Source organism: Colobus angolensis, unplaced genomic scaffold (genome assembly GCF_000951035.1).
Source record: "Colobus angolensis palliatus isolate OR3802 unplaced genomic scaffold, Cang.pa_1.0 Scaffold255, whole genome shotgun sequence".
NCBI lineage: Eukaryota > Metazoa > Chordata > Mammalia > Primates > Cercopithecidae > Colobus > Colobus angolensis.
Window position 1 is genome coordinate 1275210 of NW_012115766.1, and position 18917 is coordinate 1294126.

An 18917-nucleotide genomic window follows, 5' to 3' on the forward strand; every position below is an offset into this window, starting at 1 on the left:
TTTTTTGTTGAGACAGTCTCGTTGTCGCCCAGGCTAGAGTGCAGTGGCAAGATCTCGGCTCACTGCAAGCTCCACCTCCCAGGTTCACGCCATCCTCCTGCCTCAGCCTCTCAAGTAGCTGGGACTACAAGCGCTGCCACCACGTCTGGCTATTTTTTTCTATTTTTATTAGAGACGGGGTTCACTCGTGTTAGCCAGGATGGTCTCGATCTCCTGACCTCGTGATCCGCCAGCCTCGGCCTCCCAAAGTGCTAGGATTACAGGTGTGAGCCACTGCGCCCAGCCAGATCGTACTTGTTTGTTTATAACTTAACTGCATTATTTGTTATGAGAATAATTTGAGGGGAAAAATTCTCTTTTTTCCTGAGTCAAAGCAAGTTTCAGCCAAGGCATTTGTCGGGCTTTTAATATTTCAAGGAGAGGGATCTCTTTAGAAAAGGTAATGAAATGAATACCTCTCACAGAACAGTGACATACACAAATACACTCAAACTTTTGCAACCATTTCAGGGATTTTGTGCATCATTCAAACCATGCAAGGAATCCAGGCCATCATTTCCTTTAACTGAGAAATACAGAAAGGAGGTTAGGAAGAGAAATATAAATAGTCATTTCTTTATTCACTCTGTGAATATTATTATCCTGTCAATATCTCCAAACAACCTAATTAATTTTAATTAATTTGTGGAGGGGCTCTATCTCCCAAAGAGGTATTTTCAGTTGGAATTAATCACTGCCTTAAAGTAGTAATATTAACCTCATGGTCATAATACCCTAAGAGATAGCTTTAAAATGCATTATGTTTTAAAAATTACTGAGGATAAAGACTAAAAGAGTAATTATAAATATAGCCAGTCATTAACAACTTTCAAAACTTCCAGAGAACACAGTTTAAACGTGGATAATTTTTTTTTAAAAACCGGTCAGCAGAATCATTTATTACTTTTAAATGGAAAACCAAAATCATATACCTGCCCAAGTAGCACTGCCAAAGTGGCTTGTTTTGAGAAGCCAATTCCGAATCCTTTGCCCCAAACATTTTTGCCAGTAGTTTAACAACTTGTAGGCGCTCCTCATTATCATTGCTCTAAAATAAAACACAAATCACAGCTTTAAAACCATGCAATAGATATTCAGAATAAGGCTGCCCATTCTTTGCCACGATTTCCCTGATGCTCCAATTCCACAGAAAATCTTTCATGAACTCTAAATGAAAAATTACATAAAAATGCTCACTTTACTCCTCACAAAATTAAATGTCATCATAAATGCTCTAATTATCTCAAATTCCATTAAAGAAGTACCCTTTCATGAAAATACATCTTTCAAGTCTGTTCCAATGTTAGAAGCCCCTCCTACAATTAAGGTTTATTTCTATTCAGAGTCAAAATAAACTCTTATAAAACCTACCCAGGACCCTTGAAAAACTATGTGTGGTTTTTCAGAACAGACACTGACAGAGGCCAGGCCTATAGAAAACAGAAAACTCTGTGTGAATATACTTTTTAGCTCTATTAGTATGTGCTAAAGTCTCCCAGTAAGACACTTCATCTACATAGACCAGATTTCTAAAAGGAGCGCAACAGTAAAAAGGAGAGGACTTAAACCTGTGAAAACTCAAATTTGTTTTATATACTACACTGGGGGCACCCTAGGGACGTGAATTCAATTTTACTACTGATTTTGGCACTGCCAACAAATGACTCAATGGATAAGTGAATGAGCCAGTCACAATACTACACTTGAACATAAAGTGTGGGAATCGGGTATATCAAAAGGCATTGATATTCAAGGTGTTATGGAAATGTCACTACACAAACTGTTTTTAAATTTTCAACCAATGACACAACCTGCCATGCCAAGAGCCCCCACAATATGACCTAACTTGTCTCTATTATTTCTCTCTTTATTCCTCTAAGTAATTATATCTGAAGCCTGGCTGTACATTAGAATCACCTCAAAACTTAAAAAAAAAATTAAAACAAGAAGAACAACAACAACAACAAAAAAAACCTCAATTCCCCAAAACTCTGAATCAGCTAGTCTGGTTTAGTGCCTGGACAGCTATTTCTTTAAGTCTTAACAAGCAAAGATTCTAATATGCAGCCAGGAGTGATTTAAACTTACTTTATGCTATCTTCCAATTACAATTCTTTGTGTTCCACGAATTCACCCGGAACCTTCCTACCTCTATATGCTTCTGCATGCTGTTTCCTTTGCTTCAATTGTACGCTGTTTGTATCTCTTATGACACTTATAATATCTGGCCTCATATTAGATCTGGATTTTTTTCCTCTTCCTCTCATACTAGATGTTAAGTTTGCTGAAAGCAGGGATGATAATTTCCTTATTTTTGTATTTCTCATAGTGTGTAGGAACATGCATAGCATTTACTCAATATCTTTACTAGAGAAAAATCATATAAACCAACAAATAATTAGAGGTGTGACTACCTGCTGCCTCACCCAAATCACTAACCACATTAAAAAGGGGACAGGAAGGCCAGTTAATTGAACGGCTCATTTGAGAAACATACCAAAAACATACTCCAGAATATAAGAATACTTATGTACTGGCTACTTCGGGTGTTCACACTACCAATGTGGACTGTTTTGTTTTTGAAAGAAAATCAAAAGTTTTAGATGCAAAACTCATTAAGAACTTTTCTGGGTCCACAAAGATAAATAATTGTAACTAGCTTTACTTAATCTTATTGCAATGATTTGAAAAAGAAAACTATTATTCTCCAATTCTGCAAATAAAGTTCAATTTTACAACATAATTTAATGTCAAAGCAGTTAGGAACATGCTACCAAAAAATTTCACTGGGTTGGGGGTGGTGTTTTTTGCCTGTAATGCCAACACTTTTGGGACGTCAAGGCAGGTGGATTACTTGAGGTCAGGAGTTTGAGACCAGCCTGGTCAACATGGGGAAACCCTGTCTCTACCCAAAAAATACAAAAATTAGCAGAGATGGTGGCGCATGCCTGTAGTCCCAGCTACTTGGGAGGCTGAGGTGGAAGAATCGCTTGACCCCAACAGGCACAGGTTGCAGTGAGCAAACATCACACCACTGCACTCCAACCTGGGCAACAAAACAAAAAAAATCCTCTCAAAAAAATAAAAAATTCACAGAACTATATAAAAAGCAAACAAACTTGCAACATAAGCAACATGAGATAATATGCATAAAGGGAAAGCATTTCACACTATGTGGGTAACAAACTCTAAACTATTTTTATGGCCTAAGTGGTCAAGGGAACTACTATAAACTGTGCCTTGAAAACATAAGCTTGATGTATAGCTAAGACTTCAAAAGTTAGTCAAATCCTAGAATTTATCTGGAAAATACCTGGAGGAAAATACCATCTTGCTAACCTTACTAATCATTTATTAAGCAGTTACTATTTGCTAGGCACCTGCCAGGCACTGAAGATTCACAGACAGACATGGCACAAATATGCGAAGAAATAATAGTAATACTCCCCCTTCATCTCTTACATTCAGTTAAAACTATTGTAAAAATTAAAAAGCTATAAATAATGCTCTTTGCTAATAACTTGGTTGGTAGAATCATATTATTTTTACAAGTTACCTTTAATTTAAATTCAAGCTGGGGTAAAACAGAGAGCAGCAAATGACTATCAATATTGTAGAGCTCCAAAATTAAGTCAAAGACATGCTCTGACAAATCGCTGATAGATGTTTTCCCAAGCATCAGAACCTGATTAAAAAACTTTTGAGAAAGAAAGCCTATCATTAGTAGAAAAACCAGAGACAAGATGAATGTTTTAAAAATCATAATTATTTGACCAAATTCATCATTATTTTATACAAAATCAAACTAGGCATATCAAAATATTTTCTAACATTACATGGGAAACCAGTACAGGCTACAGGAAAAGATAAAACATGGAATCCATCTTGTATACAATAAAACAGACCGAAACATTTCAATAAACATTCTACTTTTCAAATATACTCTGCTCCCCATTATAATATTGACTATATTCTATCCTATGTTATTATTTGTGTATATTTCTGCATGGTTAATTTTATGTGTCAACTTGACTGCATTAAGGGATACCTAGAGAGCTGGTAAAGCATTGTTTCTGGGTGTGTCTGCAATGATGTCTGCAGAGGAGATTGGCTTATAGACTTAGTGGGAAAGATCTGCCCTCAGTATGGGCAGGCATCATCCAAATAGGCTTGAAGGCCCAATAAGGCAAAAGGAAGTGAATTCACTGTCTTCTGGATTGGGACATTCATTTCCTACCCTTGGACAGCAGCACTCCAGGTTTTCCTGCCTTCAGACTCCAGAAACTGTACCAGCGGCCCAGTCCCCTGCTAGGTTCTCAAGCCTTGCCTTCCGCCTCTGAGAGTAACACCACTGGCTTCCCTGGTTCTCCAGCTTGCAGACAGCCTACTCTTGGACTTCTCAGACTCTATAATCTCATAAGTTAATTCCCCTAATAAATTCCCTCTCATACATATACATGTGTCTCTCAGTGTGTGTGTATTTATACACTATGTGTGAATATACACACACATATATGTGTATGTGTGTCTGTCTATACATACACTCACTCACTATTGGCTATTTCTCTAGAAAACCCTGACTAAAACAATGTCTTAATCTCCCCAAGGGTGAGGGAAAATAGCCTGTTCACCTTAGTACATACATAAGAAAACATCATCCCATAGATACAGCCTTCTTACATTTTCATAGAAGGCAATTCTATGTTTGAAATACGTAATTTTTTACTTCTGATGAAAAACTACCTCTTTCTAATTCTTTGTCTTCTTTTACGTTCTGATGTGTGCATATCTACAGGGTTTACAACACTAATTAAAATCCAATTAAAAGCACACACAAACACAAGGAAAATCCAAATTTAAACAATTTTCCCCTACCATATAGCTAGCTCTAACTAGTTTCCACACTCAGATCATTTATCATATTACTACTGAAACTGGTAAAGATGCATGGCATAACTGTCAAGTTCTTTTCTATTTAAAACCTTCCAAAAACATAAACAGTTAACCAAAAGCATACCCCGCCATATATCCTTAATGGTTTCCTGAGTCTCAGAGGAGAAGGAGTCAAGGATTCTTTATACCATGCAAGCTGCCCTAATCTCTTCTGTGACAGTTAACACACAACTGGCTTAATTACACTTTAACTTTCTATACTGAGAGTACAGAGTGGAGAATTTCATATTTCTATGTCTTTTCTGCTTACTTTTACTTCTTGGGTTGTTTTTATGTGACTTTTTTAGGTCTATGAATCAGATTAGACTACCCAGACATGAAGAAAGAAGAACAAATTCTATTTTGTTATTCTTTCTTTATTGGTTTTAAAACGAACTTGTTTGTCCTTCCTATTTATCAATTTTATGGGAAGAGAATTTCATGACATCAAAGGTTAAATTCTTACTCAGGTTGAAAATAAAGTGGCTTTTTTGCTGCCATTCACAAATTTTCTCCTGCTTAACAAACAGAAAAATAAATACTACCTATTTAATAAATAGTATTTTCCTTAATAAAGAACAAAAACCCTTCCCAATCTCACCATCAAAGTGGTCAAACCATCATCATCTTCTAACAGTCTGGGAAAAACTTATTTGAAAAATTAAGAAAAAAAAAATCATTCCCTGGTTTAATTTCTCACAAATTCCATTAAAAAACATGTATTGAACACTTTTATAATCTCCAAAAAGACAATGACCCAGTTGGTCTTCTCCAGTGTGTAAGAGCCTACCTAGCACAGTGCCTGATACAGAGGAGGCACACAATATATGTCTGGTAAATGAATAAAAACTATGCAAAAGACAGTATGATACAAATACGGGTAAAACAATCCAAGCCCTTCCTAAGGGCTGAAAATTTAGTGGAGGCAGATTTAGAGTTGATTAAAATATTTCCTTCCTAAAATTCTTTCATTTACAAATGGGTAACTAATTACATACTATAATTTTTTTGTACAGCAAATGCCTCCTAATGAAAGATGTCACCAGTCAGTAATAAATTCTACCTTAATTACAAATAAATTATAAAAAATTATTAATAAATTCTACCTTAAATATACATGGCTAATTTTTTTTTTATTATACTTTAAGTTCTAGGGTACATGTGCATAACATGCAGGTTTGTTACATATGTATAATTGTGCCATGTTGGTGTGCTGCACCCATCAACTCGTCAGCACCCATCAATTCGTCATTTATATCAGGTATAACTCCCAATGCAATCCCTCCTCCCTCCCCCCTCCCCATGATAGGCCCCGATGTGTGATGTTCCCCTTCCCGAGTCCAAATGATGTCATTGTTCAGTTCCCACCTATGAGTGAGAACATGCGGTGTTTGGTTTTCTGTTCTTGTGATAGTTTGCTAAGAATGATGGTTTCCAGCTGCATCCATGTCCCTACAAAGGACGCAAACTCATCCTTTTTTATGGCTGCATAATATTCCATGGTGTATATGTGCCACATTTTCTTAATCCAGTCTGTCACAGATGGACATTTGGGTTGATTCCAAGTCTTTGCTATACATGGCTAATTTTAATTACAAAGTGCTTTCACATTAAATAACACATTCTCTACCACCACCCAAGCATTACAGGTGCAAAAACAGAGGGTCAGTGGAATTAAGCAATTTAACCAAATTTCACCTATTCCAACAACGATTGGATGTACTTTTTTTAGTCCAAAATAATTTTTTGCCATATCCTAAAATTTGTGATAGAAAAAAGAACTAGTGAAAAATAACATCATTAAGAAGTGATGCATGTAGGAAATTTTTAGAATTATCACCAGGTACTTTTTGTTCTTGATATTCCATTTTACCTTTTAAACAAATATATATGTACTGCTCAGCTTCCTAGGTCGTTGTGTTACAACAAATTCTATTAAAAAAAAATAACCTAGGCTGGGCATGGTGGCTCACGCCTATAATCCTAACACTTTGAGAGGCTGAGGCAGGAGGATTGCTTGAGCACAGCAATTCAAGAACAGCACGGGCAACATGGTGAATGAAACCCTGTCTCTACAAAAAAAATTTTTTTTTTTTTTTTTTTTTGAGACGGAGTCTTGCTCTGTCGCCCGGACTGGAGTGCAGTGGCCGGATCTCAGCTCACTGCAAGCTCCGCCTCCCGGGTTTACGCCATTCTCCTGCCTCAGCCTCCCGAGTAGCTGGGACTACAGGCGCCCGCCACCTCGCCCGGCTAGTTTTTGTATTTTTAGTAAAGACGGGGTTTCACTGTGTTAGCCAGGATGGTCTCGATCTCCTGACCTCGTGATCCGCCCATCTCGGCCTCCCAAAGTGCTGGGATTACAGGCTTGAGCCACCGCGCCCGGCCCAAAAAATTTTTTAAAAAAGGAAAAATTAGCCAGACATGGTGGTTCATTCCTGTAGTCCTAGCTACTCAGGGGGCTGAAGTAGGAGGATCACTTGAGCTTCAGAAGCAGAGGTTGCAGTGTGCCAAGATCACACCACTGAACTCCAGCCAGGGTGCCAGAGCAAGACTCTGTCTCAAACGACAACAACAAAAAAATTTAATAAATAAATAACCTACACCACCACAGTGATTTCTTAAGTCTTGATATGTAAGAAACACTATCTATTAAAAAAAAAAAAAAAGAATGTGTCTCTATGTGTGAATGAAAAAGAAAAACAGAAAAGAGAGAGAAGTGGGGTTATTATCTCAGTATCTTACTCCTATTTTTACTTGCTAATTCTCAACTAGGAAGATCAGTAAATAATGGCTTTTTCAACTGTAAGTCCAAAAGGGCTAAGAATGATTTCTAACACTGAACTAATTTTACCCTACTATAAGACAATTAAGTTCACTAGAAAGTGATTTTATTTGTAATTATAAAGGTTTGAAATGGAAACCTAAGTAGACATAAAGGAACTAAAGGGAGGGGAAAAGCAATTTTTATTTCTTAGCTAACCTTCAAATAAGGCAAGGAACAAGAAAACAGGAAGAAATAAGAAAATAGTGGACAAGGTACTGGGAGAAAGTATACATAATTCAATGTGTGCTCAGAACACTCTGTTTGGCCCCTGCTCCTCAGCTTTTGATATAGATATAATATGAAAGTTTGGGGAGTTCACGGGGAAAGGATTCTATTTCTGCACACAAGAATAACAGGAAATTAACACAAGGTATAAGTGATGCAGAAATGTGTTTACCTTGATGTATTCTGGGATTGTTAAAAATATTTCCTCAGCCTTTTTTTCTTTTACTTCCATTATAAATATTTTCAAACATACAAAATTATAACGAACCTAATCACCTAACTCGAGTAAGTATCATCATTTATTGTGGGTTTTTTCCTTTAATTGCCCCAATCAAATATTGATTTTCCCCAATCAGAGTAGAGATATCAATATGGTACTGTGATCTTTTCTTATTTTTGTGCCAGAAAAAGAAACCAAAATAAGATGTGTTCCCCCTCGACCCGCCCAAAAAAAAAGAAGAGAAAAAAAGAAACTGGCTTGGCAATATGAGTTTAAATAAATGGCCACCAGGAGGAGCTCACCTAGTGTGCTCTAATGGCCCATGGAAATAGTCATTTAGAAGTACTTGAAGCAAGGGAAAAGGATAATTACAGAATGTTTAAGTCTAGGTCTACACACTTCAAGTGCCACTAAGCCAATGATGAAAAAACTCAATCCAACCAATTTATCTCAGCCAATACCCACAGCTTAAAAACTGCAGAAACCAATATTTGAAGTTCCCTGACAATCTTGGAGCAATTAAGATAGGTTACAGAATTTGATTCCACAGCTTCTGAAAGTTTACCCTTCAAAACAATTTCCTTACAAATTAAATTAACTTTTCCAAATCATTGTATGTTTAGGATTCTCTAAGGCTATAAGCCAGAAACAAAAGCTGGAATTTATTAAGTTACTGTTTTATGAAGTATGTTAGTTTTCAAAGTACATCTTTTCATGATATATTTCATACACTGACTTTAAATTTGTGTATACTACAAGAAAAACTCTCCCTCAATAAATTTTAGGAGAATGCATAAGTAATTACTAAAGGCTTTCTTTCTTACTTTACTCAGGAATGCAAATGTATATCCTTTACTTGTCTGGAGGTGAGTGAAACTGAAAAGCAGGTGGAAGGACTGTACTGTTACACAATTCCAAGGAGCACCATTAACACTGTACTCTACATTTGTATTCTAGGAGGCACCATTCACATATAATATAATATGAATACTGCCACCTAAATCTGTACAACTCAAAAGAACTGTGGAGAGAAAATAAAACTTACCATAAACTTCTGTCAGTGAACCTAGCAGCTAAAAAATATTTCTTCTAAAAATAAATACAAGATAGTCAATCATAAGTAAGTAGATTTGGTGTGATACTGAAAGGGCTCATTTTATTACAATTGTTCCTCTTTTTCAGAAAAGATAGATCTATATGGAATCTAACCCAGGAATAGCAATAGATAGGCAACTTTTACTAAATCACTACTGCCATTCATACTTGCCTTCAATTTCTAGGTCTTAATATTAGTTCATATCTTCTTCTTGTACAAATCAATTTAAGCTCCAAAAACCTGTAAGCAATGTCTCTGAATAATGAAAAGTTCCACATGTTTTATCTAATTACATTTAACTCTATTTCTATCAGTAGAAACAAACAGAATATCTTGCTAACCAAAATAAAACTGTTCTCAGGCAATTTGAAAGAAAATAAAGAACAAATAGGATGAAAGCAAGCCTTCCAAAAAATATTAAGCAAGAATAATTTTAAGAAGAAAGAAAGAAAATATATTACTTAAGGGTTAAAACAACACAGATTTGTTGTTTTTAAAACTATACACTATCTGACGAAATTTTGCTTCTAGCAAGTCTTTAAATTTTCAGTTTAATCCTTCTGACAACCAATTACAAGTAAGACTTACATTGGTAATATATGGCTCAATAGCTTGAGCCGTCCTCTTCAGCAAAGCCTTTGCCAAATCATATGCTTGCTTGTTTAAATTCTGAAAAACATAAACAGTATCTATATTATATATCTCTAACATGAAAAGCAAAATATTACCTGTATTCAAAATGCTACTCTTGAGTAAATGAATGAAAAAATTAAGACTCAATTGGAATGAAAGAGAGAAGGCAAAACCACTTTTCTTTTTAAGGACTAACTGGCCTACTGGATCTAAGATTCCATCCATGTAAGGATAATTATATTCTCTTCCTATTTTGTTCATAACATAATGTAAACCACATAGAAATGGTCAATAAACGCTTATTAGATAGAGTCATTCTAGATCTAGTCCAAAAATCAAATCAGTTAATTACAAACACAGGTTGTTCCACTTCAGGTCCAAAAAAAACCAAAACATCCTAAGAGAATGAACTATGTTCTAGTGTGGGCAGCGATGGGGAACCTACAGGCAGGGAAGTACCTTACATCTTCGTTAAAGTTACAAATGAAAAATTTTTGAAATTATGCTAGCAGGTTTTTGTATCTTCTTATGTCTCACAACCTTCTAGAATGTTCTTATATTTTCTATAAATTTGTCTGTACATCATTTTGTGTTTTCTGCACAATCACATTTCAGTTTAGTTTCTTCTTTATAATCCTTTTATACTGTATTTGTCTTGTCTTATTTCACTAATGTAACACACCTACTATAATGCGGATTAAAAATAGCATGCTTAAGATATCGAACCAATCTAACTGTCCACTGACTAATGAGTGGATAAAGAAAATGGGGTATATATACACCATGAAACACTACTCAGCGATAAAAGAATGAAATAATGTCTTTTGCAGCAACTTGGATGGAGCTGGAGGCCATCATTCCAAGTGAGGCAACTCAGGAATGGGAAACCAAATACTGTATGTTCTCACTTATAAGTGGGAGCTAAGCTATAGGTACACAAAGGCACACAGAGTGATATAATGGACTACAGGGAATCAGAAGGCGGAAAGGGGACAAGAGACAAACACATTGTGTACACACTGGGTACAATGTACACTTCTCAGGTGACAGGCGCACTAAAAGCTCAGATTTCACCACTATACAATTCATCCACGTAACCAAAACCACCTGTACCCCAAAAGCTACTGAAATTTCCAAATATATAAACATAAATAATACCAAATTTTTTTAAAGCACGTTTGCCTTTTTGCCTGAGTAGAAGCAATATTTTTACAATGTTCCTCACGTCAAAGAGAATGCTTCAAAATTTCACCATTAAATAATGTAACATACATTATCTCCTTATCAGTTTAAGTTCTATTTCAAATTTGCTAAGTAATAAATTATAATGAATTGTATCCATCTTTTTCTGTATCTATTAAAATTTGTCTTTCTCTTTGATCTATTAAACAAGTATCTTAATCTACCAGTAACACTTTTAATGTTACTCCATCCTTGTATTCCTAAAATAAAGCCAATTTGGTGATTATCAACAGTATTTTAAATCATTCTGGAAATTACTATTTTATATTGGAAATCAATTAGCCTATTTTTTTTTTTTCTTGCTTGGTTTGCACCTGGTTTCCCTAGGAAGATTATTCTCTGCTCATAAAATGAGTTATGGAGTAGTCCTTTCTTTCTATAATTTGGAAGTGTGCTGAAGGTTAGGAATATTTGCCACTTAAATGATCAATAGAAATCTCCTGGTAATGGGTTTACAGATCCTTTTGCTGTTGGTTTGAGTTCTGCTGCTGTTATTATTTTTGCTGCTGCTATCATTGCTATTGTTGTTTTAAAAAAAAAAGCTTTGTTTTATAGGCAGAGTTTTTAAAACCAACTAAATGTATTGGTTGTAGGCTATTTGTCTTGACTTTCTCTCAAGACAAATTTCCCAGGTTATATTTTCTAGGAATTTATTCTAATTTCAAGTATGTTAGCATAAAATATTCTTCATGGAATTGTCTTTTGATCTTTTTCATGTTCACTGTTTCTCATTTCATTCTAAAACTGTACAAAGATACCATTTCCTTTTTTTGTGATCGAGATTTCCAAGCATTTGCTTATTTAATACGTTTTTCAAATTACTAACTTTGGGTTTTTTGATGGAATGTCACTGTGTTTTCTATTTCACTAATTTCATTTCTTCACTACTTTCTTCCTTGTATAATTTATTACCGTAATGTTTTTATTACTCCTTGAAATGGACATTTAGCCATGAAGTTACACTTAAAGTGTATCCTGCAAGTTTTAATATGTATCACTTATCATTTCTAAATATTTTAACTGCCATTATGACAATGTTTTGTCAGATTATATGTTTGCTATTAAATTAGTGGTCTTGTTTCAAATCCTATTTTTATAAACTCAGTTTACCTGATTTATAATCACTAAAATACATGTTAAAATGGAACACAAATAGTGAATTTTCTTCTTTTTGTTAATTATGCTTGTCATTAAATTAGCAGTTTTGTGTTTGAAATCCTCAATCTTTTTATAAACTCAGTTTACCTGATTTATAATCACTAAAACACATGTTAAAATGGAACACAGATAGTGAATTTGCTTCTTTCTGTCCATAATTCTTTCACTTTGTGTTTTATATATTTTGAGCCTGTGTGCATACAAGTTTAGAACTCTTTCTGAGTACTGAATCTTTTCTTATTATATAAAGCTCTTCTTTATCCATTAAAGACTACTAGGTCTAATATAAGCTATTTTGGTTTTCTTTTGGTTTATACTTGCCTGGCAAGTACTTTTTCCATCCTTTTATATTCAACCTTTTGTGAACATGTTTTGGTTTTATTTCTTAGTAAAAGTAACCACCCAGATTATGTTCAATCTAATCTGAGAACCTGTCTTACATGGTAAATACAGGCCACTTACATTTACTGTAACTTCCTTTTATTATAATCCTTAGAATTTTAACATAAATGGTTCATTTAAAGTTCAAATTTAATAGCTCCAAATGCTCCTGATTATCCCAGGATCATATCATTTATTAATTCCATTAAACCACTGTATTTTACATAAGATTATATTTATTCTCTAACACTGCAACTGAGAAGTCAGCAATCAGTTTAGCCTTCATTCCTTGGTAAGGGCCATGCCTTTACATTCTGGGTGCTTTATACATGATTTCTCTTTCAGTATTCCATAATTTCAGGATGGGCCTGGACAGGGATTTCCTCTATTTTTTTTTTCACTCTAGTCATGGTACTTTTTCTCACTATTCCATAAATTAATGGCTTTAACCAATTCTGGAATATTTTAAGCTAACTTCTATTCGAGTATCATCTCTTCTCAATTCTCTATTTGTTATTCTGAAATCACTATTAAATATGTCAGACCTTATCTTTCATGTTTCATCTCACTGTGCCTGTATAATTTCCTCACATCTATCCCAGTTCTCTAAATATCTTTTACATACAATTCAATCAAAATTTCTATTTCGGTGGCCATTTTTCCTTTTCTTTCTCTTTTTTTTTTTTTGAGACGGAGTCTCATTGTGTCACCCAGGCTTGAGTGTGCAGTGGCACAATCTCAGTTCACTGTAACCTCCACCTCTCAGGTTCAAGCAATTCTCCTGCCTCAGCCTCCTGAGTAGCTGGGATTATAGGCGCACACTGCCATGCCTGGCTAATTTTTGTAATTTCAGAAGAGACAGGGTTTCACCATGTTGGTCAGGCTGGTCTTGAACTCCTGGCCTCAGGTGATCCACTTGCCTTGGTCTCCCAAAGTGCTGGGATTACAGGTGTGAGCTACTGCACCCAGCCATTTTTCATTCCTAATGAGTTTTTCTCTTAATTTTCTCCTTTAATATGTCTAGTTCTTTACCTCTTGAACATTTTATCATTATTCCTTTGAAGAGTATTTATATTTTTCTAAAAAAATTTTGTCCGAATGTTTTATTCAGTGTCATTCACTAAATTGCAAGGAGCTATGCAAGTTATGCAAAGGGCTGCAAAATAGTAATTGCCTTGAGAAATTTCCACCCTAAGCTAAATGGACTAAGCAAAGATTGAATCTATAAGTACTTGGTTTGGTAGATCCTACGATTCTAGTTTCTGGAAGTACCTACAGGTCCTCTCACCACAACAAGGCCAAGGAGAAAATGTATAATCAGGAAGGGTGGGTTTATCTTCCCCAACAAAGTCTTCTCCATGACAATGGATGGATGGAGACCTCAGATGCCTCTGGTAGTCAGCTGCTCAGTGCAGAAAGCCAAGCTAGATACTCGATTTGTGTCTAGGAGGGTTTGTCTTGGCACAGCTGACAAGTGAATGAGGGTTCCAGAGAGCTAGGCTGAGAGTCCATTCAGGCACAACCCATTTGAAAGGCTTAGCAGGTCTCCCCCTGGGTATTCAGCCTTCCTCCCTAGGGCATTCTGTGGCTAGATTCATAACCTCTGTCTTCTCACCTGAGCACACAGGCAGTAGAGTTTGTGGCATCAGGCCAGGTGTTCGTTTGCCCAGGGGAAGTCACTAGCTGGGCCCCAGGCTGATTTTTACAGCTCATTTAATAAAATGGATTAACAGGGATTATAACTAGATGTGGGCACCCAGGTGAAGGAGACAATGGGACAAGCCTCTGCAGATCTGCTTGCCAGCTTCCCCCTTCCCTCTTGTGGTCACCAGAGGCAGAAGTGAGGCTGGTCTGGGTAGAGTCAGCACATGGTACGCTGCATTCAGAAGGTGCAACAGGAAGGAGGGAGGGGTGGGAAAAGGAGCAAGATGGCAGCTGACTAGGAACCCACAGCACACCAGGACCTGTGAATTTTATTTAATAAACATATTATCTGAATTTCTGAGCTCTCATCTTGCTATTAGTAGTGTCTGCTAAGTTTCAGGATTCAGACACTGTTTTCTTTAAGAGTTTGATTTTTGAATTATGAGATCATTTTCACTCAAGCATTATTTGTGTCAATGAGACTATATCTTGCTAGAGAGGTCTTATATTTGCACAGATAATTACATTGGTGATTCCTGTCCTTCTCTCCTTAACCCACAGCCTTCTAAATTACAGAACCGTATTTCTAACTGGAGATTCAGTCATTTTCTAAAATCAAAACACACACACACACACACACACAAACACAGAAACATAACATCTTAACATCACACAGGCAAAAAACACTGTCACCAACATATTACTCCTCTCCCATTTAGTAGAGACTTCCCTTTAAATTTCACCAGTCCTCTTTATCTACATTATCACTATCTTTTAGTTATGGCCCTACTTGGTTCCATCTTCTGACAAGTAAGTTATGTAACAGCATCTAAGTAGCTACTAACTCACTCCCTGAAATATACTCTATACACAACTGAATCAAATGTTATTACATGAAATCTACAATTTCTTACTAGTGACTAAGTGTATCTCTTTATTACACATTAAACACAATAAATATGTATTAATATAACTAAACCAATGGATTCTCTAAAAGGTTAAAGCAGGATAAACCATATTTAGAACCTAAGCACAAATTTTAAGCCTTAATATTAACAGGCATTAGACACATTACAGTATTATATTGTTACTCACCTTATGAGCAGGTACCAGATTTACTAAAACTGTATCCAAAAGCTCTTGAGACACTGTATCACCTTCACAAATAATAGAGCTCATAAGGTCTACCATGTGCATATGGACTTTCTGATTGTGGCCATTGCTGAAATTCAAAACAGATTTTGTTTCAATTACAACTGAGATACACAGGATTTACTCTTAAGATGATACTGACAAGCATTATGCTTCACAAAAATAATACTAAAATATTAAATAAAATGTATGTATATTCATTTAAAGCTTCCCTCTCTCCCACATCATACAATAGTATACAAATTTTATTTTTAAACTACATTTCTTAAATTATTTTTCCCTAATTTTAACCAGTCTCACAATCAAAAGTAATTACATCAAAAGCAACTTCAGTTCTGCCTTAAATTCAGAAAATTGAATTGCTTTGAAGTTACTTCTAGTAAATAATTTTAAAGAACACACAAAAAGCTCAAATAGCCACATGCATTAAGAAGTCAGTATGTATTTTTGATAGACGAATAATGCAATCCAAAAAGTTTTACATTGGCCTTATGCCATTCATCTAACCAATAATTACATATAATACAAAATCAAGCTCTATTCATTTTTGAAACATGTATAAAAATAAATTTAAGTGTATTAAAAGTTACATCTCTTAGCCTTCTAATATTAATTGTAACAGTTTATGCAGATTCACCTACATGTTCAAAATTTGTTATCTTTTTTTAATGTTACATACTTAATAAAATAAACTTACTTTATAACTGAAAATAAGGTTCTGTATAGCTGGGTGAAAATTTCATTGCTATCTTCTAACTCAAAGCATATGTTATATGACTTGACCCAAGCAATGTTCTAAAAATAAGAGGTAAAAAAGTGAAAGTTAAATATTTTGATTAGTAAAAATATATAAACAAAAATAAATATAAAATGTCATCTCAAGATACAAGATATTGCTTACCTCAAGTAAATAAAAATACCTATTGAATTGTGGGCTCTTTGTATCCTCTAGCCCCTTCAACTGTCTTGTTATAAACATAAATATATCCTTAAATAAAAAAAAGACAAAGTGCCATTCAGATTATGAACACTAAATGAAAATATCCATGAAATCCCTAGAGTTTATTCAGCACTCATGTGTACATATCATAATAAACTATAAAGAACCAGAAAAAATTTTTATTTGGCTAAAATTTTGTTAAAGTATATCTCTGTATGAACAACATTAAATATCTTACATTAAATATCTTACTATCCTTCATAGGAAAACAGTAAATCATTTACCACAATCTTAAAGTCAAAAAACTTCATCTTACAACAAAAGATAAACAAATAGACCTGAAAACTGAGACAGCTAAAATTTATGCTATTTTTAGAATAAAAAATGTTGCAATGACTGAGAGCTGATCAGGTTTCCTGGAACAGCAAAATATATGGTAATTAAATAGCAAAAGCAGTTTAGGAAACAATTTTTGTAATTGCCAAATGACAATACAATAGATACCACAGAGAAGCTCAGACTCTTAGAAGTCAATTTGTCAAGCTTCCTACTAATCATTGTAATTACTTGCTTTTCCCTATCTTTCTAAATCTATTCCCATCTCATATTTTTGACTAATTTACTATATCTGCATTTGTATCTACATTTGTATACAGCAACCACACAATCAAGTCTGCATAACAACCAGCTAACAACACGATGACAAGACCAAATGAGCACATACCAATATTAACCTTGAATGTAAACACACTAAATGCCTCAATTAAAAGATGCACTGTGGTTAGTTGGTTAAAGAAGCAAGGCCCAACTGTATGCTGTCTACAAGAGACTCATTTCATACACAACAACACTGATAGGGTCAAAGTAAAGGGATGGAGAAAAATCTAACAAGCAAACAGAAAACAGAAAAAAGCAGGGGTTGCTATTCTAAACCAATAATGATAAAGAAGAGCATTACATATTAATAAAGGGTTCAATTAAACAAGAAAACCTAACTATCCTAAAAATATATGCATCCAACAAAGGAACACACACAGATTCATAAAGCAAGTTATTAGAGACTTATGAAGAGACATAGATAATGACACAATAATAGTGGGAGGCTTTAATACTACACTGATGGAATTACATTATTGGGACAGACAACTAACAAAGATATTCAGGACCTAAACTCAGCATTTGACCAAACGGGCGTAACAGATATCCACAGAACTCTCCATTCAAAACAACAGAATATATATTCTTCTAATCTGCACATGGCACATACTCTAAAACTGACCATATAATAAGCCATAACAAACTTCAGCGAACTTTTAAAATGTGATTCACCACATAATGATGACCACATATGTTGAAGTTGACAGCCAAATCAAGAACACAATACCAGCTGGGCACGGTGGCTCAGCCTGTAATCCCAGCACTTTGGAAGGCCAAGGCGGGTGGATGGCTTGAGCCCAGGAGTTCAAGACCAGCCTGGCCAACAAGGTAAAACCCCATCTCTACTAAAAATACAAAAATTAGCCAGGCATGGTGGCATGTGCTTGTAGTCCCAGTTACTCAGGAGGCTGAGACGAGAGAATTGCTTGTACCCAGGAGGCAAAGATTGCAGTGAGCCGAGATTATGCTACTGCACTCCAGCCTGGGTGACAGAGCCAGACTCTGTCTTTAACACACACACACATAAAACACAATTCCATTCACAACAGCCACAAAAAGAATACCTAGGAATACAGCAACCCAGGGTGCTGAAAGATCTCCACAAAAAGAATTACAAAACACTGCTCAAAGAAACCACAGATGACACAAACAAATGGAAAATCATTCCATGTTCATGGATAGGAAGAATCAATATTACTAAAAAGGCCATGCTGTCCAAAGAGCAATTTACTGAATTAAAAGCTATTCCTATCAAACTACCAAGGACATTCTTCACAAAATTAGAAAAAAAAACTATTTTAAAATATCTATGGAACCAAAAAGGACCCCAAACAGCCAAGGCAATCCTAAGCAAAAAAAAAAAGAAAAAAAAACAAAGCTGAAGACATCACATTACCCAACTTTAAAGTATACTACAAGGCTATAGCAACCAAAACAGCATGGTACTGGTACAAAAACAGACACATAGAACAATGGAACATAACAGAAAGTCCAAAAATAATGCTGCACACCTACAACCATCTGATCTTCAACAAAACCACAAAAGCAAGCAATGAGGAAAGGACTCCCTATTCAATAAATGGTGCTGGGATAACTAGCTAGTCATATGCAGAAGACTGAAACTGGACCCTTTCCTCAAACCATATACAAAAATCAACTCATATGGATTAAAGACTTAAATGTAAAACCTAAAACTATAAAAACCCTGGAAGATAACCTAGGAAACACCATTCTGGACATAGGACCTGGCAAAGATTCCATGATGAAGATACCA

The 18917-nt window shown here is 35.2% G+C and overlaps 1 protein-coding gene across 1 annotated transcript in view; it reads right to left on the bottom strand.

Annotated features, from left to right (window-relative positions):
* PDS5B (PDS5 cohesin associated factor B) overlaps positions 1-18917 on the bottom strand; it is a 183313-nt gene that overhangs the window by 98104 nt on the left and 66292 nt on the right. The window contains exons 4-9 of the mRNA XM_011946898.1: positions 16448-16534; positions 16244-16341; positions 15490-15616; positions 9925-10005; positions 3596-3736; positions 972-1087 (exon numbers count right to left, since the gene is read on the bottom strand). Of these exons, the coding sequence (XP_011802288.1) occupies positions 972-1087; positions 3596-3736; positions 9925-10005; positions 15490-15616; positions 16244-16341; positions 16448-16534 (650 nt within the window). The remainder of the gene's footprint in view (positions 1-971; positions 1088-3595; positions 3737-9924; positions 10006-15489; positions 15617-16243; positions 16342-16447; positions 16535-18917) is intronic.